We start from the raw sequence: 17,858 nt of genomic DNA on the forward strand, positions 1-17,858 counted from the left end.
AGAAAGAAAGAAAAGAAAGAAAAGAAAGAAAAAGAGAGAGCGAGGGAGGGAGGAAGGAAGGAAGGGAGGAAGGAAGGAAGGAAGGAAGAAAGGAAGGAAGGAAGGAAGGAAGAAAGATTTAGCTATTCTCACTAATACATTGACAATTCTCTAGGATTTAGGATAAAAAATCCTATCCACCTCCAGGGAAAGAAATGGATGCGTATTGAAACAAACTTTGTTTAAGCTTTATTTTTCCTGGGTGTTTTTTTTTTTTTTGGTCTGTTTTTTCTTTCACAACAAGATTAATATGGAAATATATTTTGCATGACTGCACATGCATAATCTATGTCGAACTGCCTGCTGTTTCAAGGAAAGTGTGAGAATTTATTTTTTATAATGTATTAATTCCTATATGTTAGGGAGAATTACTATGCATTCTTCTGTCAGGGATCTGGGTCAGAGGTGACATCTAGTTTGCTACTTTTTACATTTTTTTGTCCTTGGGAATCCCAAGGAATGTCTTCCTTTTTAACAGAATCCAGCCTATGTTACCTGCCCACCTATGGGGAAGAATGGATAGATCCATTAACCATTATCAATTAAAGATATCTTGAGATGTCCAAGGGAGGAACTGAATAATGAGCTCCTAAAAATCTACTTATTAAGCAGCCTAATCTAGCTCAGGTCATGCCTGGTTGCAAAAGAATCATGGAGATCACTATCACTTTATCAGTTATGATGTTGGCCTACCCAAAAAGCATTATACGATCATTTAAACTTCTATTCTTACCCAAAAATAAGTCTTTTGAAATAATTTTAATTGTAACAGGGAAAAAATGAGAAGGAAAAAGGGAAGGAGAGAATTTGGAACCCAAAAAAATTTTAAATGAATCTTTAAAATTATTTTTACATTTAATTGAGGAAAATGTATTTAAAAAAGAAAAATTACTTGGATAAAAGTAAAACATGGCATTTTTATTAAATCTTCAGAAAACACAAACTCTTTTCACCACCAAGTGAGCACACTTTGTTTGACTCTGACATCCTTACAGAGGCAGCAGAAATAGCCTAACCAAAACAAAACCAGGAAAAAGGAGCAAGACTACACTAATCACACACTAAAGAACAATATGCCTGAGGCAGCACAAATAATGTAAGGATGGTGAAGTATTAATTTAATTAGTCATCAAGAAGATATGAGGGAAGGAAAGATATCAAAGGAATGAAAAAACTTCAGACATTAAAGAAAAATCTGACTGAGGAATCTTTAACTATTGACTTGTATATCTACTTTCCCATCAATATAAAAAATTTTAAGAATCATCTATACATATATCAAGGGAATCCTCAATTATGGTAGAAGAAGGAGACAGGTAAAATTATACACATGACAAATAATAGCGTAAAACGTTAATGTAAAACAGCTGAGAGTCAGTATAAGATCCCACTGATCTTACTATATCTTGAATTTTTTAATGGTTTTGATTTGTTGCAAAGAAACAACCATCAAGGCCTTTCCCATGAAAAATTAAGATAACTTTGACTAACAACCCAGTTATCATTAGTTTCAGATAAGATATAAAATGAATAGATGCATGCTTCTCAAAGGCATCTGCCATGGTCATAGAAAAGATCTAGTCCTGGGACCATGATGAAATGGGTTTTTCTATGGCTGCTGCTCTTTTTTTCTGGATAATATTATGCTTGTTACTAACACCTGGAACAATGATGACCTCTTTAATTAGATCTATGAATCTGGCCTAATCATTCTCAGAGGAAGAAGCAAGTGGCTGAAGAATATCCATTGTCTAGATGTGAAATGAAATTATACGAACAATCAAAAGATTCAATCCATCAGTATCTATGCGTGCATATATTCTCTATATATATATGATCTTATGAGTGAATAAAAATAAAAGGGGGAGACATAAAGGATGTATATTGCAAATGGACAATGAGTTAGATTGAAAATAAAGCAAGAGGAGGAGGCTAGGTTGAATTATTTTTAGGAAATGACAGAGCTCCTTTAATGATCAAAAACTTCTCAGTAAAATCAAGAGTCATCTTTTAATTTTACTAATTTGTTGTATTGCTATCAGTCATGAACTTTCATGTCTTTCAAAAATTAAAATTAAGAATCATATAAAGGATAATGGAGAAGCACATGGTGAGTAACAAATAAAGAACTACTTAAGAGAGTTAAAATCAATCAACCACCATTTATTTAAATGCTATGTGTCTGTGCTAAGTGTAGTGGATAGAAAAACAAATAAATAGTATCATCAAAGACATGTAGGATCAAAAAAGATGACTTGGTCTTAGATGAGGGGGAGAAAATCATTAGACTTTGCTAACATCACATAAACTTGTTTGTGAAGAGATAAGGAAAGGCAGCTCATGGAATGTCTCTATAATTCATGAAGACAGACAACAGTCACACAAAACTGGTATAGATGGAATGAGATCTAAAGAGTTTTTAAAAAGACATAAACAGTTGAGATTATCATTATCTGAGTAAAGTCATATTATTGGTTTGAAAAAAAAAACAGCTTTACAAGAGATGTGTGATTGTGGAATTATTCCCTTAATGAGAACTTTGATTTTGAGGGCTCTCTGGGTGTCAATAGAGTGATACAGTAGACCAAAAAGTTTAAGCTGTATTAAGATAATGTAGTGCACGGGGTAAGAAAGGTAATGGTCCTGCTGTATTACACCCTGTTTGGTTTAATCTCTAAGGGACTAGGAGTAGGAAAAGGTTTCCTGCAGAAGGCATGCTTGGAGCAGAGTCTTAAAGGAAGCTAGCGACTCAATTTGTAGTCCAAAGAGATAATAAGGAAAAAGACTGTACAAAAATATTTACAGTCATGCTCTTTGTGGTAGCAAAACTTTGGAAAATAAGGGGGTGTCCATTGATTGGGGAATGGCTGAACAAATTGTGATATCTGTTGGTGATGGAATACTGCTGTGCTGTAAGGAATGATGAACTGGAGGAATTCCATGTGAACTGGAAAGACCTCCAGGAACTGATGCAGAGCAAAAGGAGCAGAACCAGGAGAACATTGTACACAGAGACTGATACATTGTAGCACAATTGAATGTAACTGACTTTGCTACTAGCAGCAATGCAATGTCCCAGGACAGTCCTAAGGGACTTAGGAGAAAGAAGCTATCCACATCCAGAGAAAGAACTGCGGGAGCAGAAACACAAAAGAAAAACTTATGATCAATCACATTGTTCGATGGGGATACAATTGGGGTTTTGATGTTAAATGATTGCTCTAATACAAATATGAATAACACAGAAATAGGTTTTGAACAATGATACATGGTCGTCAACTCTGGAAGCGGGGAGGGAAGAGGAAGGAAACGTGAATCATATAACCATGGGAAAATATTCAACATTAATTATTTTACATTTTAAATTGGCAAGGGAGGATTGATTAGTCTCAAGGCAAAAAGGCAAGTTAGATAATTTCAATAATCTAGGTGAGAGGTGACAAGAGCCTGAACTAGGGCTGTGACTGTAAATGGAGCTAAGGAAGCATTGAGAAAGATGTTATGAAGGCAAGAACAAGATTTGGTAACAAATTATAATGTGAGGTGAGAATGAGGAATCAAAGAAGATCAATGTTGTGAGCCTAGATGACTGGAAGGATAGAAATGTCTCTGATGGGGATAGAAAAATATGGGAAAATGTAGATTTGGGATGGAGGGGAGGAGAGAGATGAATTCAGTTTGGGACATGTTGAGTAGAAGCTACTTCCAGGATATCCAGTTCAAGGTATTCAAGAGGCAGCCAGGAATATGTATCTGATTGTAGCTCAAGTGAGAAACTAAAGCTGAATATGTACATTTGAGAATCATCTACATAGAAATTATATTTGAAGCCATGGAATCTGATGAAATCAGTAAACAAGACAGGAGAGAAAAAAGAAGCACAGGACAAATTCCTAGAGGACACCCACATGTATAGGCCAAAGAAAAATTAGAGAATTAGTAGACAGCAGTATCACCAAAAAGGATAGAATGATCAACAGTGTCAAATGCTTCTAAGAAGTCAAAGAAGAATTAATATTAAGAAAAGGCCATGAGGTTTGGGCACTAAAACAAAACTGCTAACTTTATAGAGGACAAATTTAGTTGGATTATGAGGAAACTAGACTCGAGAGGGTTTAGACAAGAGCAAGAGAAGTACAATTAAGTGTAGATGGCTTCCTACACTAAAAAGGAGAGAAGAGTTTTAGAAAAATAGCTTACTGAGGTGCTAAGTGTGATGTTCTTCTTAAGGATAAGCAAGAAACGGGCATTTTTTTAGGTAGCAGAGTTGGCACTAGAAGATAGGGAAAAGAATGAAATTTAAAAGGAGTGGGAGGATTGGAAGAGCAATTTGCTAGAGAAGTTGAGAAGGAATGGGATCAAAGGCATGTGTCTCTAGGGGGCAGCTGGGTGGCTCAGCAGATTGAGAGTCAGGCCTAGAGATGGGAGGTCCTGGGTTGAAATATGACCTGAGAAACTTCCTAGCTGGGTGACCCTGGGCAAGTCACTTAACTCTCATTGCCTACCCTTAATGCTCTTCTGCCTTGGAACCAAAACATAATAGTGATTCTAAGACAAAGGTAAGGGTTTTTAAAAAAAGACATGTGTCTCTACATGTTTGGTTTGGTCTTGGCATGGAACAGGTCCACCTCTTCATTTGAACCCAGACTGGGGGAAAAGATAGAAAAGGAAGCTATCTGAATGATGTAAGATGAGGAGTTGGAAGAAAGAAGAGCTCTCAGGTAATGGCACCAATGTTTCTGTTGAACCGTGAGGTTGGATTCTAATCACTCAAGGTTGAGGGGGGGTGTCATAGAAGGTTTGAGAAGATATGAGAATGCATGGAGCAGCTGCTGTGGAAAGTGCAATAGCAAATCTACTACAGTTGACTAAATGTTGTCTTGCTCCACTGAAGGTCAAGTTGAGATTGGATAATAAATTTTTAGTGAACCTAGTCAGCAGAGTTTCATGATTTCCTCTAACTCTGTTCAGCAGCAGATGAAAAGATTAAATTGGGTAGATGAAGTATTCCAGGTTGGAAGTTTCACAAAGTATGATGGGTGATAGGAAAAGAGAAAAACTGATTCACCAAGGAGAAAAGGCATGAAGGAAAGAAGAACATATAGCCAGTGTTGTGTTGATGGACATGAGAGAACTAAGGAGTGGAGAGAAAGGGGAAAATGAGGGGATGAGAATGAAGAAGAAGAATAGGGTGTTATAAGACAAAGGGAAAATAAAAAAGATTATAATTTGATTTATAATGTTACTATGCAAAGTCCAATTATTGTCTTATTAATAAAGGCTACTTTAAACTTCTATATTAAAGTATATAATTAGTGAATTTACATCAAAGTATTTTAATTTAATATGAGAACAAATGATAATAAAAATTTACCAAGTTCACAAAGATGATCTTCAGAAATTTGTATGGCTCAATATACCCCGCAACATACATAGAAAATAATGACGCCATCTGGAAAAAAATACATATAATGAAAATTTTGCACAAAATTTAATTATTAGTTTGAGCTACGTAACACACTAAAGAAAATATTTATAAGTATCAGAAATTACATTACATTATGACATGAACCCACCTGATTGGTTTCAAAAAGTCAATGTTCGTTTATAAAACAAGGAACATCAACCATGGAGTACATCAACCACAAAGTACCTCAGTGTTTTAGAAGCACAACTTAAAAATAAATTTATTCATCTATCTCATAAATATTTATTATTTTTATAAATGGTTCACCAATAATTCCATATTTCCATATCAAGTAGAAGCTTAGAAACCACATCAATGTTTAAAATTATAAGATTTTAATTTAAAAGAATTTGGCTCAAATATATTTTAATCTCCTAATATTGTATAGCCACAAAATTCTACAAAGTACTGAGACCTCACTGCAGCATGGAGAGAATCACTGTTTCTCAAAAGCTTGACCAGTGGTGCCCAAATCATGAAGAAAAGGCTGAAAGTACAGTTCTGGTAATGTGCTCTTTCCTAGGTCTAGCCTAAATAAGTACAAACAGGCTCATAAGCAGGCTGTCTACTCAGCAATAAATTCTTTGGCCTTAGCCACCTAAGAAGCAGGTGGTTTTCTGCACTAATAGTGAGAGTACAGTGGAAAAGGAGGTTAAAGGTATCAAGAATCACCCTATTTTTAGGCTATCTATAAACATTGGCTTAGTTGACACTCTAAACATGAAATCCTTGTCCAAAAAGTGGCCAAGACCAAAGTGGGAGAGAGATATTATTATTATTCTATTACCCAAAAAGGGCTACTAAGAAAATCAGTTACTATTATTAAAAATGCCTATTTTCTTTATAAAAAAACTTTATGAGAATTATCACCACATATTTTGAAGATCTCTCCAGTGAAGGTTTGAGAACCAAGCAGGTAGAGTATCAAAAATTGGTAGACTTTATAGTCATAGCTGACACAAAGGAGGAGAGGATACAAGATCCTACTATATCTGTTGACTGTTTTTTAAAAGCTTTTGATTCAACAGAGCAAAATATCACCTTAAAGATTATCCAACAAGGTGTCACCTCTAATGCCTACATTTAAAATCATACAAGATTGCTACAAAGATCTGACAACAGAGATAATCTTGTCAATAACTTGGTTCATATGCTCTTTGTGGAGAGTGATTAAATCAAGAAACACTAAAAACTTAATAAGAAGAGACTGACATAACTTTTCAGACTAGAAAAATGTCACGTATGGAGTGTGTCTATTATGATGTGCAAGATGATATAGGACCCCAAAAATCGATATGACAAGACACAGATCTTAGACAGACACTGAGGATCTACAATGAAGTGGCCCAAACTGAAGAGAACAAGAGGTGGGTTGGATTATCTGTGGAGGTCCGCAATACTTTTAATGACCAACTAGTCACACAACTAGCAAGTATCTGAGGCTGGATTTGAAATCAGGTCCTCCTGACTCTATGTCCAGGGCTCTATCCACTCTACCACCTGGCTCTCCCTACCATTAAAACACTATTTTACATGCACCTCCACTTACATATTAGATATTCAAATAAATTGTTTCAATTTTTATGTGAACAAAAAAAAACAGATTTTATAATGCAATGTGGTCTTTTATTCAATATCCTTTCATATATAACTATAAAAAATGGATTTTTCATTTTAAAACAATTTTCTAATAATTTAAAAAGTTAAAACCAAACATTTTCTAACTGTACAAATTTGCAATTTTAAAAAAAATTATGTGTTTACTCTAAGGGTAACTAGTTTTACAGACCAACCTAAACATGTGGGTAAAGCATGCAGTAAAAAACGAGTAAAGATATTAATTCAAGAATTCAGGTCATATTTATTAAGGACCTCCTATATGGAAGCTATGTTTGGTGGGCAATTAGGATGAAACAAACACAGACCTTATCTTAAACGAACTTACAGTCTAATACTGTTAAGTATCTACAAATAAATATAGTAAAAGTTCATTGTGATTCCTGCAAAGGGGAGATCTAGACAAGGAGCTATGGGCAGCTTCAGAATGACTTCCTGAAACACCCTACTTTTAGATATTTCAGGAAACGTAAGTAATTGTCAAAGAACAAGACTGTCTATTCATAGGTAGTAAAAAGGCCCAAGATAATTAATTTTTAAAATCTCACAATCTTTCTTTCCCTTCACTATTGACATAAGATTGAAAAATGAATTACTATTCATCAGTCAAGACACTTGATCCTTCAGCCATCTAGGACACCCCCTAACCCTGCCAGGGTCAGAGCTCCTGAAATTGCTCTGCTCCTCTACCCCCCATTCCTGAGTTCGCCCTTTAATTGTCCTCGGATCTTCCTAGTGACAGGAAAAAGGAAGAGAAAAACAAAGCAGGGGACTTGCAGTTGATGAAAGACACAAAGGACAAACCATTTATGGGACTATCCTACATCTCAAATATATCACTAAGTCATCCTTGTGGTCAAAGGAAAGGGTCTCAATTGAAATATGTTTAATTGATATGTAAGCAGCAAAGTAGCACAGTAGTGCCTGGAGTAAGGAAGACCAGGTTTCAAATGCTCCATCAGAAACTTACTAGCTGCAGTCCTGAGGAAAATCATAACAACAGTACCTATTTCTCAGAGTTGTAAGGATAAAATGAGATATTTTTAAAGCACTTTGAAAACTTTAAAGTACTATTAAAATGCCATTATCTCCTGTTATTATTATTATTACCATGTGTTTTACTCATCAGTCTCAAGAGAAAAGGGAAAAGAATGTACCCTAACAATGTCTCAAAAAAGAAAAAATAAAGTTTCAGAGATTAATGTTTGCATGCATATATAATATTTTTGCCAATAATTTAGACAACAGAATGTCAAATAGATTTAGTACGCCTGTTAATACCAGACTGGGCAGAAAAAATAGTAATTATGCAAAACTACCTTGGTAATTATACATATGCTCTAGAAATATGTGGAATTAAATGTACCAAAATTCCTGAAGGTGAACAAAATGATACAAATGATGGAGAATGAAGAAACTCTATTAAGGACTATATGCAATCATATTAGAAAAAATAACGTAGGCATCCAAAAACATACAATGATTCTGAGTGCACACTAACTAAATCAATAAATATTTGCCTAGATGAACTACAAAGTACAAGGGAATTTTGTTCAATGCTTTTCCAATGTCTTAAAAGAACCATAATGTTCAAAATAATCAATTTTTGAAGATATTTTCATTGAGGTAACAAGAGCTGGAATTGGTTTAGTTAAAGCTCCTACTTTAAAGAAGTCAAGTTGACCCATCTCACTGGTGTGGGTACCCCCTCTTCCCCACCACTGCTGTTCACAAGCCAGTCCTATCACTGCAGTCTGCACCTATCTTCCATTTCCTCATCTTCCTCTAAGTCTCCCATCAGCAGTTCACTGAAGAGGCTAAAGATGGTCCTCATACAACTGCATATCCATCAAGCAAGCAAGCATCCCTTCACAGGTTGTGCCTCACTCTTGTCATATGCCTTTTTCTCCTCTCCTAACATCCTTTAGGCTGCATCCCCTGCCCGGAATCTTCACAAGCAACACAAAACTGCCTCCTCCTCCCACCCTATTCCCCATATGGGTCAACTGCAACTTAAATTCTTCAGAGACTGCAGAGGCAGAGCTCTAGGGCACCACTGGAAGCAAGATGGCCTTTCTATGTTGTCAGAGGAATGAGTAGGTCAGTCGCTGGATGCAGGAGTGTTTGGAGCAGAGGAAGAAAGTAAAGTATAAGGAGTCTGAGAAGGTAGGTGAAGGAGGGGTCTTTGATCACCAAAGAGAGGATTGGATGGTAAAGTCTAGAAGTGATAGGGAGTTTACTGAGTGGGGGGTTGGTGGGAAGGGCTAAGATGAGATAGGCCTGCTCTTTAGAGAGTTCACTTTGACAGGTGAGTACAGAATGGTCTGAAGTGGGGAGACTTGTGGCAGGAAGTCCAAAGAGATGGCTATTGTAACAGTCTAGGTGGGAAGTGTCCAAGACTATCTTCTATCTGTTCAATCAATTCTGGTGGCTCCTTATTGCCTCCAAGATCTAATATGAAATACTCTTTGACTTTAAAAACGTCCACATAGCCTGACCCCTTCCTACCTCTTTAAACTTCTTCTTACACTCTATCCTGTGTACTCTGATCCAATGACACTGGCCATCTGGAATTTCCCACCAGAAGACACTCCACCTGTCCACTCTGGGCATTTTTACAGGCTGTCCTCTAGGCCTGGAACTCTCTTTCTCTACATCTCTGCATCCTGCCTTCTCTAGATTGCTTTAAGTCTCAACTAATGCCTAACTTCCTATAAGGTCATTTTCTCAGTCCCCTGATGAGTCTCTCCAATTTAGACTGTGTGTGTGTGTGTGTGTGTGTGTGTGTGTGTGTGTATGTGTGTGTGTACACATATAAAATCTTGCTTATTCAAAAATCTCTCTCTCTCATTAGACCACAAGTTCCTTGAGAACAGGGACTATCTTTGGCTTTGTGTCCTCAGTGTTCAGAATAGTACCTGAACACAACAGGCCCTTAATAAATGCTACTTGACTGAATTGGTCAAGCAATTAAAAACAAAAATAAAAATATCCAAACTCTTAAAACTCAAATTAGAAATTCAAAAAATTAAAGAAAAGATTAACAAAATTGAGAGGAAAAAAGTCCACTTAACCAATAAAAATATGAGCTGGATTGGAGGCGGGGGATATACTAATAAAAGAACTAAACAGTTAGCTAGTCTGATTTTAAAGAGAGAAGGGGAAACTAAATTATCAACATCACAAATGAAATAGAAGAATTCACAAAAATTGGAGACAAATAAAAGAAACTATCAGAAAACTATTTTGCTCAATTAGATGCGGATAAAAAGAATAAGTGAAAGTCATATTTACAAAAATGTAAAATACTCTGATTAACAGAGTAGATTATTCAAATAACCCCATATCAGATAAAAGAAAATAAGACATAAATGAATTTCCAGATGGAAAAAACTAAGACCAGCCAGATTTACTAGTAAATCCTATTAAAATTTTAATATAACAATTTGTTATAATATTATGTAAAATACTTGTAAAATAGTAAAGGAAGGCATCTTTTTAAACTCTCTGATATAAATAGAACCTTGATACTTAAACCAGAAAGTAGCATAGCTGAAAAAAAATTGCAGATCATTATATCTAAGGAATTTTAAAGCAAAAATAATAAACATTAGGAAAGAAGATTTAAAAATAAAATGATAATACAATATGACCAGGTTCAATTTTTGACAGAAATGTATTTTACTATAAGAATAAGCATAACAAATTAGTAATAAAAGCAGTAACAAAAAACACAAGTATAGAGATGTTGAAAAAGTTTTTTACAAAATCCAATCATTTCTGCATTAAAGAAAAAAACAAACTAAAAAAAAGTACAGGAATAGACCTTTCTTCAATTAAGTAAGTAGTACGTTTGAGAGTCAGTATTATATGTAATGGAGAACTAGAGGCTTTTTCATTAATAGGTAAACCAAGAATGTCTGTCCTCAATGATATTTAATATAATTCTAAAAAATGTCAACTCTATCAGTAATACAGAAAAAAAGAAATGGAAGGAATAACCATAAAGACAAAATGAAAACTATTGCCTGTTTGTAGATGATTTGATGGTCTATCTAGAAAACGTAGAGTCAGCTAAAATTAGTTGAAACTTAATTACTTCAGCAAAGAATATAAAAACAACCTAATAAGGAAAAGGAGGAAAAGATAAAAAGAGATAATCCATTCAAAATAACTACAGAATGTTGAAAATATCTGAGAGTCTACCCACCAAAATCCACAGTGGAAAAATGAAGTAAAAATACAATTTGAAAACACTCAACAGAAATAGAGGTTTAAAATAATTTCTTAGGTTTTAGGTCATGTATTTCTAATACAATCTAAATTTATTTGGTGCAAAAGCATTGTTTGCCAAAGGAATATTTTAAAGAGTTAGAAAAAAATAACTAAATTCAATTGGGGAACAAAAGATCAAGAAGCTCAAGGAAAATAATGCGGGGAGGGAATGAAAAGTTAAGGACCTAGTAGTACAGATCTTAAATTTTACTACAAAGCAGCAATCATTAAAACTATTTCATGCTGGTTTAAAAATAGAGCACATACAACACATACTCCAAAAGCAAATGAAAATAGTAAAGAGTGTGGTAAAACTTAAAACCCCACAAGCTACTAGAGAAAGTATTCAACTATTCTTTTTTTTTTAAACCTTTAACTTCTGTGTATTGACTTATAGGTGGAAGATTGGTAAGGGTAGGCAACGGGGGTCAAGTGACTTGCCCAGGGTCACACAGCTGGGAAGTGTCTGAGGCCGGATTTGAACCTAGGACCTCCTGTCTCTAGGCCTGACTCTCACTCCACTGAGCTACCCAGCTGCCCCCTGGTTGCTGATTTTTGAAGAGGACCAATGGCCTCACAGTGTTGGAGTCAGGGTACAGTGTGTTTGGCAGTGGCCCTTCAATCCAATATTATTTTGAGCTACCCAGTTGCCGGTATTCAACTATTCTAAAAAAAACTTCTGGGAAAACTGGTTAAGTCTAACAGAAATTTGATGCCATACATCAAAAATAGTTTCAAATGAACTAATGATTTAACTATAAAAGATTACATCATAAATAAATTGGTGGGGAAAGGAAGTCAATATTTTTTACAACTATTTCTAGGTGAAGAGTTCATGACCAAAGAAGGGAGAAAGGATCACAGAAGGAAAAAATGGAAAATTTTCATTTATTACATAAAAATAAAAAAGTTTTTCACAAATAAAACTAATGCAGTTAAATTTAGAAGTGAAATGAAGTAGATAAAATCTTTGCAGCAAGATTCTCTGATGAAAAGTTTATATCCAAGATATAAGATAAGTTGGGAACTGATTTGAATATATATGAATAAGAACCATTCCCCAGTAGACAAATGGTCAAGGAACATGAAGAGGAAGTTTTCTTTCTTTTTTTAACCCTTACCTTCTGTCCTAGAATCACTACTGTGCATTGGTTCCAAGGCAGAAGTGGTAAGGCCTAGGCAATGGGAGTTAAGTCACTTGCCCAGGATCACACAGCTAGGAAGTGTCTGAAACCAGATTTGGACCCAGGACCTCCCATCTCTAGGCCTGGTTCTCAATCCATTGAGCCACCCTGCTGCCCCTTGAACAGGCAGTTTTCAAAAGAAGAAATCCAAAGTATTAACAACCCCATTAAAAATGGTCCAAATCACCTGTCTCTAGAGAAATGAAAACTAAAACAATTTTGAAGTTCCGTCTCACCTATCAGATTGATACGGATAGTCAAAAACTAGGAAAATGATAAAAACTAAAAGGAAGTATGAGAAATTAGGCCCACTGATGCATGTTTATGAGATTGTTAATTGGTCCATCCAATTCAGAACTTTAGAATATGCCTCGAATGTCACTAAATTCGTTCCCTTTAATCAGCAAATACTACCACCAGAAATATACCCCAAAGAGATCAAAGAAAGAAGAAAAGGCCCAAGTGTACAATAAAATTGTAGAAGCTCTTTTTTTTTTTGATGGCAAGGAACTTAAAACTAATGAGGTTCCTAAAGATTGGTATGGCTAAACAAATTATGGTATATGTACTTATAGAGAGCCAGCTCCCTATATGGTAGGGGTTCTGAGTGGCGTTTTATGGCATCATATTGTTAAGACAGGAAAAAGAAAATGAGAACAACCAGACTAGTGGTTAGCCCATGTTGCTCTAAACTCTGTGGGCTTTGGAATTTATTATATACTGATTTCAAACAAAGAACACAAAGAAAGAGTCACAGCTGTGAACGGGTTACAAATCATACACAACCCATTAAAGTCTAAAAGGTAAAGATATAGGCACAAGGACAAGAGCCAAATTCCAACCACCAATTAGTAGGGGATAATTCTGGGAGCAGAAATATATTTTATGGAAATGTTCACTAATTGAGTCCTGTCTTCCTGAATTACAGGTTTTGCACCTGGTCAAATAAAGTCTGGACTAAATTGTCAGGCTCCAGTCTTATCTAAGTAATGCAGTCTTATCTAAGTAATGTTTTTTAGGGTTCAGGCTTCTTAATTATGAAGGAGAGAAATTTTTAACTCAGTAGTTGCTGGTCTGCTAAGGACTCAAAGCTTTTCAATAAGTCTCTAATGTTTTTCCAATAAGAAAAGGTATGGATCATAAGAGGTGTCAAAAGAGGGGTCTCAGATTTTTATCTATACTCTTATTGGCTTCCCACAAGTACTTAATGAAATATTATTGCATCATAATAAATGACAAAAGGGATAGTTTTAGAACATCCTGGAAAGATTTGCATAAATTGATACCAAGTAAAAAAAAAAAGGCAGAACAAGTAGAACTTATGCAACAATGTTGCAAAGAAAAACAAATTTAAAAGACTTAACTCTAATGACCAATGATATTAAGAGGACTAATGATGAAACATGCTACCCACTTCCTGAGAGACTAAAGGTGACAGATCAAAGATGTAGAATAAAATATACATTATAGAAATTTGTTTTATTTTAATATACCTATAAGATAAAGAGAAAATTATTTTAAATTCTTTTTTTCTAACAAGGCAGAAAGTAGTGAAAGGTGGCAAGCAATAGAGTTGCCAAAAAAGCTTAAAATTATTAAGGTACCTTTAAAAATGCATACACACGCAAAGAAAAGAAGGCCAGAAGGAAAGAGACAAGACTAGCTATGAAAATTACATGTTGAATTTATTATACACTTGTATGGAAAATGTTATACTTAATATTAGCTTCATGTGTAGTTTTTTCTCTTCTAATTTGTACAAGGAAATATTCATTTTACTTGTTAAATTCAGAACAAAAAAATTAAGTACTATACAATCCCCAAAACCAATCTAGCCCACTCTTACTTCTGTTAAATTCTGAACCCCATTCATCATTTATGAACAGTGTCTGAATTATATGTAGCCATAAACTAGTTCTACAGCTTGTCCATCTAAATGTTATATCACACTTAAAATTCCAGTAATTTTACAATTTGGAAGTATTCTTGAATGAAGTAGATTACAAACCAGTCTTCATTTGCTTATTCTTGGGAATTTTTGTCTATGTCTTCCCATAAGTCCATCATATAGGGGTTCACCAAATATGCAGAGGGCCTCACTCACTTTCTAACATTTCAAAGATATCAGTGGGGGCACTTGGACTCTATTTCTATGATCAAAATTACGTCCAGCCCGTCTGCTTTTTCAATCATTTATTTCCTTGATTTTTTTCCTTGATTATTTACTTGATATTCCTGTTCTACTTTGAATTTCTCAATGTTGCAGTTTGATTACAACCAATATGAGTCCATTGTTCTGTGTGTGAGACTCATTTTCGATTGTTGTTTTCCATGTCTTGAAGTCATACGATACTAGTATAGCTAAGGATGTTGCTATTAAGATTTGCTTCTGGGAGAAGTTTGGGGTTATTGAGTCCTGCAGTTTCCTGAAGGTAATCCAAGTCTATTTTCTTCATCTTGTTGAATAGAAAAGCTCTCAAATGCATGTCATTATAATCTGATAAGAAGTGGTCTTCATCCACTTGATTTTTCACGTGTAAAAGGACAGGTCAAACTCTTCTCTGGAGTTTCAGATCTAGGAGACTACAATATACCAGGGCTTGATGTTACCGATACAACATTGTCTGCAAACAGAATCATCTCGAGGACTTCCCTATCCACAGGTAGGCTATGTTCGATTTAGAATGCATTTGATCTCCTTCAGCACCATGGTAAACGCCTTTATCAAGCAAACATCAATTTGCTATTTTATCTCTTACCTGACATTTACGGAGGTGGGGGGGGGCAGTGAATAAAGTTATCTCTTACCATCTAAAAAGGAATTTTGCATAATGTTGAGGTAGCCATTGGAGACACCTTGTTGGAAGAAATTCTTGAAGGTATCATTTCGCTATATAAATTTGTTGTTTTTTTTTTACAATAAATATAAATTAAAGCACAGTGGGATCTAGCATTTCTGTATCTTTCTGTTAATTGGATGAAGGTAAACAGGTATTGCAGTGGATAGAATACCAACCCTGAAGACAGGAAAACTCATCTTCATGATTTCAAATCCAGCCTCAGATACTTACTAGCTGGGTGACCCCAACAAGTCACTTAACACTAGTTGCCCAAATATTCTCTGAAAAATGAGCTGATGGAAATAGAAAACTATTCTGGTGTCTTTGTTGAGAAAACCTCAAATGGGGTCACAAAGTGTAAGAAATAACTAAACAACTACAAATATGCGGTCTGCTTTTGAAGACTGTTTGGGAGAGCCTGTCTATTCCTTGTTAAAAACTTCATCAAAGATGCCCATGAGGCATATATAGAGGTCTAAAACTTTTCTATGGACAGTAAACATGAGGTCAGTAATTGCTGATGTTCTCTTCGTCCCCCTTTTTTCTTAACTAAAATTAATTAACTTAATTTAGAAGTATGAGTTTTTCCCATGCTTTTGGTATATCTCTTCTCAATTCCCCCTAACCCATATCTCATCAATCAGTCCCTATACATCTTCGCAACTCTGTTGCCTTCAGCATGGATCTCTTCATGTTGACTGCTAATTGACTGTTTTTCTCTTGTTTTATTTAATATAAACACTACCTAATTCTGAAAGGATGATCAAGATTATATTAGAATTCAAGTGTAGCAGCTCTATCTTTGAGAATGAAAAGCTTATTTTTAAAAAAAATTGTGTATTGTTTTTATTTTCTTTCATCTATTTGCATTCTGAAACATCCTTGGGATGACTTATTTGTGCCTTTAACCAAACTTTCTTGAAACTAGTGTTATAACCACTGCTGATTTTTGTTTCATGGAAAAATCTACTCATAGTTTTCTGACATCTTTCTCAAAGACAATAACAATGACTTAAGATTTGCAAAGTGCCTCAGAATTATCATCTCATTTTGTCCTCTCAACAGCCCTGGAAGGTAAATGTTAATATTATCCTCATTTTATAAATGAAGAAACTGAGGCAGAGATTAAATGATTTAACTAGGATCACACAGTCAGCAAGTGTCTGAGGCTAGATTTAAACTGTCTTACTGACTTCATATCTGGCACTCTTTCTACTTTGCTACCTAAAGAGTTTATATTATAAACAGGCGTTCCCCAAGGTTGCCATCTCTCTCTCCTTAGCAATTCAGTCAAGGGTTTTCTGATTATTTTGAGACTCTTTCGGACTCCTTGTTATAGAACCAATTTACATTTATTAAAAAATATATGTTATATATACATGAATAAAATTATTATAATTGGTATCAATGCCTTTTCTTCCATTCAAATCCTATCTTTCATGATCAATAACTGATTAAATAAGTCAGGATTGGGGTGATTTAATAGCAAGCTCATATTTGTTTCTCATTTGTATTATTACTTTAATACTGAACTTTGAGCTAACAAGGTAATGATCTGATTGTATAAATAGTTGATTTAGGAATGAATTCTACTTTAGACATTTTCTGACTATTAAAATATAGTGAATTTCATTTTAGTAATATTATTCATTGCTTATAAGGTCTGCTGATTCTTCTGTCAAAAAATATTACGTTGTACGGACAGAACATTTTTGTGCAATCTCTAAGTCTCTAGGTTCTCATTTCTCATGTTTTTCAATATATTTCTCATCATCCTCACCTATTCCCTCTTTTTTTAATGAAGTCATCAAATATCTACTTGTATGCTTATTTAATTTGCAGAATCTTATTAAGTATATGGAATTTCTCTTCCTATTCATCTGCAACAGAAGGTAAATTTTTTTCATGGTGGCCTTATCATGAGAACTACAATATAAAATTTCCACTAATCACTTTATTTGTCTCTCCAAAGAGTGCCTCTAACCATCCTCCCATTTAGTTATAGCAAGAATGTTTAGATTTATGAGTCAATCCCTACATAAATATGTCCACTTGCTTATCATATTTAGAATATCAACAGCCAAGTTCAAGTTTATGGATAATCAAAAATTTTTTTTTTACTCAAAGCACCCTCTGTCCCTTTCCTGCCACTCCACCATTTGCTACAGAAAGGAGAAAACAACCCTGAGGGGAATTCTGAGTTTTTCTTTGTTTCGGGGTTGCCATAATCAAGTAGCCAGCCTAGTGTTGATGAGCCTCTCCATATTTAGCAAGGCTGTTCCTCAAAAAGCAGTCAGTCTATTTTACAGACCATACTCAAAGCCTTCCCAATATGGTAGAGTCTTACAGAGCGTGTGCTCTGTTGGCACAGCCTTCAAGAACCCAGTCACCTCCACGCCATTCTGAGGCATCAAAGTAGTAATTTGTGGACATTTG

The 17,858-nt window shown here is 34.9% G+C and overlaps 1 protein-coding gene across 1 annotated transcript in view; it reads right to left on the minus strand.

The window, feature by feature from the left end:
- Positions 1-17,858, minus strand: part of LOC123230659 (probable C-mannosyltransferase DPY19L1) — a 210,899-nt gene that overhangs the window by 86,786 nt on the left and 106,255 nt on the right. Inside the window, exon 10 of the mRNA XM_044656798.1 lies at positions 5,414-5,491. Coding sequence (XP_044512733.1) covers positions 5,414-5,491 — 78 coding nt within the window. The remainder of the gene's footprint in view (positions 1-5,413; positions 5,492-17,858) is intronic.

The sequence above is a fragment of the Gracilinanus agilis genome, chromosome 1 (genome assembly GCF_016433145.1).
Source record: "Gracilinanus agilis isolate LMUSP501 chromosome 1, AgileGrace, whole genome shotgun sequence".
NCBI lineage: Eukaryota > Metazoa > Chordata > Mammalia > Didelphimorphia > Didelphidae > Gracilinanus > Gracilinanus agilis.